The 9,502-nt window shown below is 38.0% G+C and overlaps 1 protein-coding gene across 2 annotated transcripts; it reads right to left on the reverse strand.

Moving 5' to 3' along the window:
• Positions 1 to 5,561: 5,561 nt before the first annotated feature.
• CFL2 (cofilin 2) lies at positions 5,562 to 8,391 on the reverse strand. Of its 2 annotated transcripts, none has more exons than XM_072962920.1 (4): positions 8,201 to 8,391; positions 6,818 to 7,125; positions 6,620 to 6,696; positions 5,562 to 6,535 (listed from the first exon to the last, which is right to left on the reverse strand). In XM_072962920.1, exons 1-4 carry the CDS (start codon positions 8,201 to 8,203, stop codon positions 6,423 to 6,425), a joined length of 501 nt encoding a protein of 166 aa, XP_072819021.1. In that variant the 5' UTR covers positions 8,204 to 8,391; the 3' UTR covers positions 5,562 to 6,422. The 2 variants fall into 2 exon arrangements, with proteins under 2 accessions (XP_072819021.1, XP_072819022.1); XM_072962921.1 differs by lacking the exon at positions 8,201 to 8,391 and adding an exon at positions 8,080 to 8,184.
• Positions 8,392 to 9,502: the final 1,111 nt, after the last annotated feature.

Genomic DNA, 9,502 nt, shown 5'->3' on the forward strand with positions numbered 1-9,502 from the left:
TCATAACAAATATAATTCTAGTGCAGCAGTTATTCAAAGTGTACATATTACTCAATATGTAATAGTATCAAAAATTATAAATCAACAATTTTCTCTTTACTTTCAAAAAATCAGTCAAGCCTTAAGAAAAAAACCACTCAGATACATTCTAAAATCTGAATATATTTCAAATTAGGAAAATAGCTAACATCAATTTCATTAGCTTTTCATCCCCCTTTTCCCTCATGTAAGATTTTTTGAAGTGGAAACTATATAAAATTTCTATATATTCCTTCATAACACAGTTATCAATAAGCAGTAATGAGTAAAGGGATCATCACTCTTTTCCTATCTTTGACCCATGGCTATTTTACACATAAAAGGTTTAAATGTTAATCTTTAAATAAAATTCTTTTCTACTTATTTCATAAAGCCTACATCTTTCATATCTTATTTCTTATGTGGTATAGCAGTTTTATGATTTCTAGAACAAAAGAGTCTGCTGTTATTTTTACAGTTTATAAAACTGTATAATTATGCCAATCTGAGAACTGCCTTTCTTTTTAGCTGGTGATTTAGTTGCAGCTAAAAAAAAAAAAAAAAAAAAAAGAAAAGCCTCGTCAGCTCACAGGAACACATGGAAGGCTTTGGGCCATGTGCCCAGGAATTTTGTGATTCACTCAGTAACTATCATCTTCCCAAAGGAAATATTTGAAATTCCACTATTAAGAACACATAAAACAAGGAAAAAAGTGTTACTAGAAAATAGTATACCATTAGCCTAAGTGCTTTTTCATTTCTGTGAGAAAATTATACACTTGAAAAAAAATCTGCCCCAAATATCTACACCAAATAAACTAGTAAAATGTTGTATATGCATAATCCAATTAGCTGTCAGAAGTCAAGAGAAAATGAAAAGTATTTACACTTCCAGATAAAGAGTAATCAAACCTAATTCTAAGTGAACATGTCTAATGTACATATAAGAAAAATTTAATAAACCAAAAAAAAGTCAACTGGCATTTCATATTTTTAAAGATTTATGATGCTTGTTCTCAGATCCTATTATTGTTTCAACAACCTAAAAAGGCTCTATCAAGAATAAACCTTCTTTCTCTTAATAATGGGAACAAATTCCTTCGAGTGCCTTTAATGACAGTCGTAATCAAAAGCAAATACGGTACATTAGAAGTTGACACAACATTGTAAACTGACTAACTTCAATTAAAAAAAGAAAAAAGAAAATATGACTTCTTAAAATATTAATATTTTAAACACCTCACTGGGATTCAGTAATATTTCCTTTACCCACAGCTCAGCTATCTTACAAACCTTACTTACAAAAAACAAACACACGAAAAACCAACCCAGACAATACACCAAACTTCTTTGAACAAAGGAATGTTAGAAGGCTCATATGCTCAGGCATTTTGTTCTCAAGCCTTCACTCTGAGTCTATTTCACTTCCTTCTACACAATTCCAACAAAAAATTTGACTTTCCAAGTCTATATGAGATAAAAGCAACAATAAGAGAAGTTGCTATAGGCAAAGCATACGAACAACTGCAAAATGCAGTATCTGAGAGTCTACAAGTATGAAAATCAAGAGGAAATCAATAAAAAACAAAAACAAAAGAAGCCGTATCTGACCCTTCTGAGGTTATTCAAGAGCAATCATATACTTCAGGAGCTTCTCAAGTCAGCCTGTTAGCACATTACATAACTGAAGTGAACAATGACCTTGAGTCTTCAATACAGTTCTTTCTATTTAAGTATCACATGTTGCTATTAGCCTACGTCTTGACAGGGTGACCGCATCTGGTTTGCTTGGGATTGTACCAGCCCAGGCCTGTTGTCCAGGCATAATTATTATTAGCTCTCCCTTTCACTCTCAGAAAGAATGGCTTGGAAATGTAAATTTTAGGGTTATCCTACTGAATGCTTACTATGTGCCAGGAACTATTCCAAGGGTTTTCATTTATCCTCACAGTCTTATGAAATGGGGTGTAATTATTATCCTCTTTTTCAGATGAACTAAGGCTCTAAGAGGTTAAGTGATTTTCCTAAGATTGTCCGATTAATAAGTATTAATCGCCTATATGTGAACAAACCAGATAGTCTTATACCAAAATAGTATTCAACCACAATACACTGTACTACTTCTCCTTAGGAAGATCGGTAGAGGAACAGCGGAAGAGAGAGATCCAAGTTTTTAGAAAAGGGTTGAGAATTATCAGCTTTCTGGAAAGTGTGTCTATACACTCCTTACGGCTTCCATGGTCCCATAAACTTACAATACTGAAACATCTAAGAAAATCTTTGTAGTGTAAAAATACTCCAGTTTTTATGAGCATGGGCTTTCTTAGAAAACAAAAATTCCAGTAATATTTTTCAAATATTCTTGAGACGCAACTTTAGAAACATACTATAAAAATAAAAAAAGATATTTAAAAGAAACAATAAAAAAAACCACACTAAATTAGTTATGTCCTGTTCAAAACATCTGATTATCCCATTAAAAAAAGAAAATTAGTAACTCACTGTATGTTACAATACAAAGGCAGAGTGAAAAGTATACTGGACTGGAATCTGCTTTGCTACTCAGTAGCTGGGATGTCCCTTAACTTCTCCAAACTTGTTTCTTCATGCGCAGCAGAGAAATATGGTTTAGCTCGTTAAGACGACCTAAGGAGATCAAACGGATTTCAAGTGTCTTGAGAACTATAAAGGACTACCTATAATTTAGGGTATTAATTGATTAATTGTCACAGATTTTCAACAACCTCAATCATAAACTTATGCCAACTGTTCCAAAACAATCATATTTATTTCCGCTTATTTTTTACTTCAAAATTTAAGGGAAAAAACTATTCTCTGATTGGTCACATGTGAAAAAGAAAATCACACTAAAAAGATAAAAGAGCAATCATGAACAACTCAGGGCCTACACTTTATACTTCATTCTGAAAAACATGCTACTTATCAGCTAATTAGTCCTTAAACAACCTGTGAGATTAAGTAAAATAGTTATAATAAAGAGGTTCAAAGACTTACAATAAATCTTACTTTTTACATAGTTCTCTATCTACTTAAGTACAACTTACTTAGTGATGTTTAAACAAATTATTACATTTACATAGTATTTTCCTGATTTCCAAAAAACATTTCCATATTTGATCCTTAGCAATCAGGTATGGTAGACATATATCATCATTCGCATATATTGAAGAAACTGAGGTTCAGAGAGACTAATTTGCCAGTTGCTTTTTGACAGGAAATTGAAGTGGAAGGATGACTCCTAATCCACATGGAAAGAAAGCAATTATTTGGATGTTTCAGAGCAAAAGAAAAGCCTCAGACTTCTTCACTGGCTGAGACGAGACACAGAACATCTATAAACTCATGCTGTCTGAAAAGCAATATTCACTGGAGCCTGCCTGCACATCTCCAGTGGCTTTAATATTCACCAAAAAATAAATATTCTTGTTTGGGATCTCAAACTACTAGTACATTTTCAAGCAAAAATAGGACTTATGAAGAACAGAACCAGACTATTTTTTCAGAGTGGCAACCTAATAAAAGGGGTTCCAACCCCTCTACAGTTTACCACTGCTGAGATTATTCCTTAATAAGAATACTTAAAATAATCTTCTCCCAAAGCTTATTTGCTAGATTCTATAAAGTAGCTGTTACAAAGAATCTGCATCAGAGAAATTCAAACCTAATAAGAGGCTTTTCTTCCAACCTACTAAAAGGCACATTAAATACATAATGTTGGCCCCATTATTGTAGATAGTGATGGAAAACAACAGCTGATAGCCAGTTTGGGACAAATGCCAACTGTTCCCATTTGTCACAAAATGTCAAAATTAACTGCTACAACACTCAGTTTTCAAAAAATATTGATATCTCTAAATAATAAAGTGTATCAGCTGAAATCCTAAAAAAACAGACTAAAGATAATGGTGTCTTACCTGCAATATTAGTTTAGAAGATTTTAGTGTTCCAGAGTATAAGTAAACACATCTCAACAGCTTTATATATTTTCATATATTTTATTTTTTAAACACTTATTATTTTGCAAGCTAGCAGTAAAATATTGTCCTCAATATTTTACTAAGTAGCACCGTATACCTTTTAAAGCTAACTGGAACAGTGTTTCATTGTAAATGATAGTAAAGTAAAATGATCATTTCAGATGCCAAATTAGTCTCAAGTAACATATGAACGATTAATTATCATTATTTTTGGCTTTATGCACAAAGATGAACTAATATTAGTATTACTCCTGTCAATCTAACAAATCAAAGTACCACAGTTTAAAGTACCAGCAGTATTTAATCTCTGAAATTATAATTAAAGAGGCACATAAGAAAGTTGAAAAATCAGCTATAAAACCAGAAGATACCTCATAACCTATTTAGAGTCCCTTACTTTTCAGAAGAATGAAGAAACTAATAAAATTTCATGGTACAAGTATCAGTTACACATATGCTTTAGTATATGTCAGTATTCTCATGCTTTCCTTATGAGTTTGGCCTGATCAAAAAGCCATCAAAATGTCCAGGATAATTCACAGGGACAGCTGGAAGCCTGAAATAAAATTGCTCAGTACAAAAGATCCTAAGACATTCATATAATTTTAAAGGGAAACCTAGACATTTAACTCCTATTTTTGATTTCATCTAAAAAAATCTTTTGAATATTTGGAAAAATATTTAATTAAACTCAAATTACTTCCACACATTAAAAAAAGGGGGATTTTTCATTTCCTGTTTTCTAATAGGAGCATTTGTCAGCACTATGGGGTTAAGTTCTAAGCTACAATCCACTGCTTACTAGCATGCCTGTTTTGCATACCAGTAGAATCAAGTCCAGTTTTGCCATTTGTGGATAACTATGACAAGATACAAAAGCATGTGTTTGCCATAAATAGCTCTGGCTAACAGCAAACTGCTCACACTGAACAGATCAAATTCTCTATAAGGAGAGCTGTCTGGATCACAGCCAAACCCCACTAATAATGTTTAAGACTGCTATATCAATTCTTTTCTTTTCAATTTGTAATATATATTAAGAAATAGTAGCTGAAATCAAAGTTCCTAAACATGGGAAGTGTAATTAAACTTTTGAAGGACAACATTTTACAAGTTATTTTCATTATGACCAAATACACAATAAGAGCTTCCTGCTTCTTCTACTACTCAACTATTTAGAAATGTAAACGTGAATTAAAAAAATAACTACCCTAATTTATCCAGAGAACAAATCAGATATTGGAGAGTATTTATGTCAAAGTGCAAAAAAATAATTCCTGATCATCATTTTAACACATAAGGAAATAAATAAACTAAAGCTTGTAAAAGAACCCCTCTATAACAATAATATTTTATATTAGTTGGTTTTAGGATAGAATATTTTTTAAACCAAATAAATCCAACAAACTGGAAAATATCATGCATGAAAATACTGTACAAAAAAATTCTTAAATGACCAGTGCAGAGATTAATAATAGCTGTTTACCCGTGGAGTTGCTTCACATGATATTTTGCAAAATGTCCAAGGAAAACAAGGCAACGTTCTGTAATATGCCACAATTTTTATTGCAACGTGGCCATTTTTGTGAGGGTGGGGAGTTTGATCTCAAAAACAATGTTCCATTTAAGGCTCTTTTATACAGAAATTGCCATCATGACTGATATTCAAAATACCTTTAGTGTTGCAAGACTTACATGGTAAACAAAACTCCTACACTTATTCAGTAGTGTACACTCAATTGAAAACAAAAAGGCATTAATAATAACAGCTATTTCTTTTAAGAAGATACCCAGGTAACAGGAATGAACACTGAGGTACTAGGATAAGTTGATGACACAGTTAACACAACTTAATTGGCATTCCTTTTGGGATGGGGTTTTAAACTCATTACAAAAAAAGTGCTTTCAATGCATAGTGTTATATCCGTGCTGCCATGTCACAAAAAATAGGCTTGCCAAGGCAGGTGAGGTGTATGAATGCTTGAGCCTCACAGAACTGCAATCAAGTGCAACTATAAATAATACTGAATAAAGTTTACCATCTCACCAGTGGATAATACTTTCAAGGCATTCAATTAGCTTAACCCTTTACAGTATTCTAAACTATTCACATTGACAATCACATTCATTGTAGTGCTTGCTCCAAGGGAGGCATATAACCAGTTGTTTTGGCTAAAATATGATGGGAAGGCATTCCTTGGGTTCTACATAAAAGTAACAGTATTAAACAGTCTAATGGCAATGACTGATAGGCTGCTTACATGAATGATATTTCCTTCATTCATTGTGTTGGAAGGACCCAGTGGGAAGAGGAAGAGAAGAAAAAAAAATCCTAATAACTATTACAATTGACTGAGCTGGAGAAATGGAAGCTCCTTAAGATCCAGATGGCACTTGACTGTCATTTTATAAGGGTTTTCCTTCAAGTGAAACTACTACATTGCCTCCCAATTTCTCTCCAAGTGTCGAACGGTCCTTTATATCATCCAAGCCATTTACTTGCCACTCATGTTTAATACCTTTAAAACAAAACAAAACAAAACATCATTTTATTACAGTTAAGAAAGAGTAATTCCTCTGGACAAAATATTCAATGTTTGTACCTGTAAATTTCTTTTTAATGGCATCTTTAGAGCTAGCATAAATCATCTTGCTTTTTAAAGGTGCACTTTCAGGAGCCCTATGGAAAAAAAGACAAACAATTGTTAAATCCCACTTAAGAGAAAAACAAAGGTAAAACTGACTATGTTAATAACAATCCTTGCATTTTAAAAGTACTTTTTTCTTTTGTTTTTACACACCAGAATATAAATACTAGGTCTTCTTTCTTAGACTCTTTTGTTTCGTATGTGGCATCGTACAAAGCATATCGGCAATCATTCAGAGGTAGCAACTTCACAAAAGATGTGTAGGGGTCCTCTACAGTATCACCAATGTCACCCACCAAGATCTGCTTTGCTTCCTCTACAATTATTTGTCTTTTGTCATCGCTTAAACAGAAGAGAACTGCTTTCTTTCTTTTTTTGATCTCCTCTTGTGTAGAAGATTTCCTTACTTTCATATCATTAAAAACTTTGATGACTTCATCATTCACTGTAACTCCAGAAGCCTGAAAAGTAAAGAAGGAACAGTAATTCAGAACAAGTATTTTGGTTTTAACCAAAATTACTGTTTGCCCAGAAAGGATTCACTTTAGTCTGGACATCAAAAATTGCACCATACCATGCAAGGAGTCCAATCAGCTTTGCCACATTTTCAGTAGCAGTATATGATGCATCTAACGATTCTAACTCATCCTGCCCCATTCATCCTTTTTAAAAATGGGATTTGGAGGCTGAAGTAAATGGAAGGTATAGGGAAAGGTACAAACACAGGCTGTCCCATCCCTGAAATGTTTCCTATTTCACTGGGTGATGTCAGAGCTTCAGGAGCAGCAGCAAAAATACCTTCTGTATTGTGTCAACCCGGCAGGCCTTAAAAAAACACTTTTGGATTTCAGTTAATGCTTCTACTATTTTTTTTTTTCTTTAAAGCCATCCTAGCCAGTGTCGTTTCCTCATAAGGAAAGAGAATCAAGTGTGAACACCAACCCGCCCACGGCTACAGCATAACTGCCTCACAGCTCAAATGCAGACACTTCAAAACTAACGGATCTCGTGTAAAAGCTTTTTACGGCGAGAAAGCATTTTTTAACAGTTTTCTCACCTCCTTCATCTCCCTCTAAGGGTTCTACTACAGCCCCTCAAGACCCTCACCGAAAGCCTTCAGCAGGGCCCTATAGCACGTACTAATCTGAGAGCGCGCGTGCGGAGGAAAATTAGGTAGCGGAGGGCAAAAGCGACGGGCGGGGGGAGAGCTCGGGGACCCTCCGGCGCCCCCGGCCGCCTCCCGCCTCCCGCCCCCCGCCCCGCTCAAGCCCCGACCCCCGGCCCGCGCCCGCCTCCCCGCACCCCGGCCCTCCCCACCCCCAGGAATCCGAAGCGCGGCCGGGCGGGCCTGACGGCGGGAGGGCAGGCCGGCCAGCTGGAAGACAGCAGCGGGGCCGCAGCGCAGGAGCGCCCACCTTGGAGGCGAAAATCAGGTTAAAATGGCGGCCTCAGGCGCAGAGCCCCCGCGGGGCCGCGCTGGGGGCTGAGCTCACAGCGCCCCGGCCCCCTGGCCCCCGGCCGGCGCGCCCGCCTTACCATAGTGCCCGCGGCTGAGGCTGCGGCGGCGGCTCGGGCTCCGGCTGTGTGGCTGTGCGACGAGAAGGAGGGGCGCGCGGGCGGCGGCGAGTGCGGGGCACGCCGGGAGTGCGGCCCGAGAGGCGGCGGCGGCGGCTCGGGGGGCTGCGGCGCGGGCGGGGCGGTCACGTGGGCACGCCCCGGGCCGGCCCTTCCGCCCGCCGCCCCGCCCGCGTCCTCCGCCTGACCCCGCGCACGTCCGGCAGGCCCCGCGGGCCGCGCGGTGGCGGGCCGCGCCCCGGGCCCTGGCGGGGCGGCTCTAGCCTCCGGCCCTGACCCGTCCACCTGCCCGGGCAGGTGCTCGGCTCCCAAGGGCGCGTTTGCACACTGCTTTCCGCTGGGCAAGGGCGCTGCTCCCGGGGTTGAGCGCGTGTGCGCGGAACGGCGCGCCATAATGTGGTTTCCGCCACGGAAAGGGGCTGGATTCCTACGTTGTTGGTCATTTTGGAAAGCCCCCGTAAGACGTAGCGTGAATTACTTAGATCTCTTTCTTCCAATTCAGTGAGAAAAAACACCACCACCAGTGAGGTTACCCCACCCTTGATTGAATTACTCAGCAAAAACACGGTGGGAAATCACATCCCAAAAATCTGTGGTTGGTCACGGACATAGAAAACAAACTGTGGTTACTAAAGGGGAAAGAGGGCGGGAGGGATAAATTAGGAGTGCGGGATTAACACATACACATTACTATATAGAAAACAGATAAACAAGGACCTACTGTGTATATACACACAGGGAATATTTAGTGTATATGCTGTGTGTATAGCACAGGGAACTACAGTCAACTTCTTGTAATAAGCTATAATGGAAACAAATCTGAAAATATGTATGTATAAGTGAATCGCTTTGCTGTACCCCTGAAACTAACATTGTGAATCAGCTACACTTAGAAAAAAAAGTCTGTGATTGAGATAAAAATAAAAAGAGGGAGGAAATTGGGTAGTAACATCCCTTAGAAATATCCTTTTATATGTTAGACTTCGTAGGAAATGGATTGTACTCTCTACGAGTAGTCTTTTCTTCATAGCCCCAGCTATGACAGCTGGCATCAAGTAAGTGGACCCAAGCGTAGAGATTCCTCCTCTTCTTGGCAACCACAACTTCTTCTAGCAAAGCCCGTGTAACTAAGCCAAGGCTCTTCTCTAGCTAAACCTTTTTGATACTTTTTACAAGTATCCATCAAATTTATCGTAGAAAAATTTGTCACTATATGCTTTGAGGAAATTTTTGAGAAAGATCCAACACTTTACGAGTTTATAA

The sequence above is a fragment of the Vicugna pacos genome, chromosome 6 (genome assembly GCF_048564905.1).
Source record: "Vicugna pacos chromosome 6, VicPac4, whole genome shotgun sequence".
NCBI classification, from domain to species: domain Eukaryota; kingdom Metazoa; phylum Chordata; class Mammalia; order Artiodactyla; family Camelidae; genus Vicugna; species Vicugna pacos.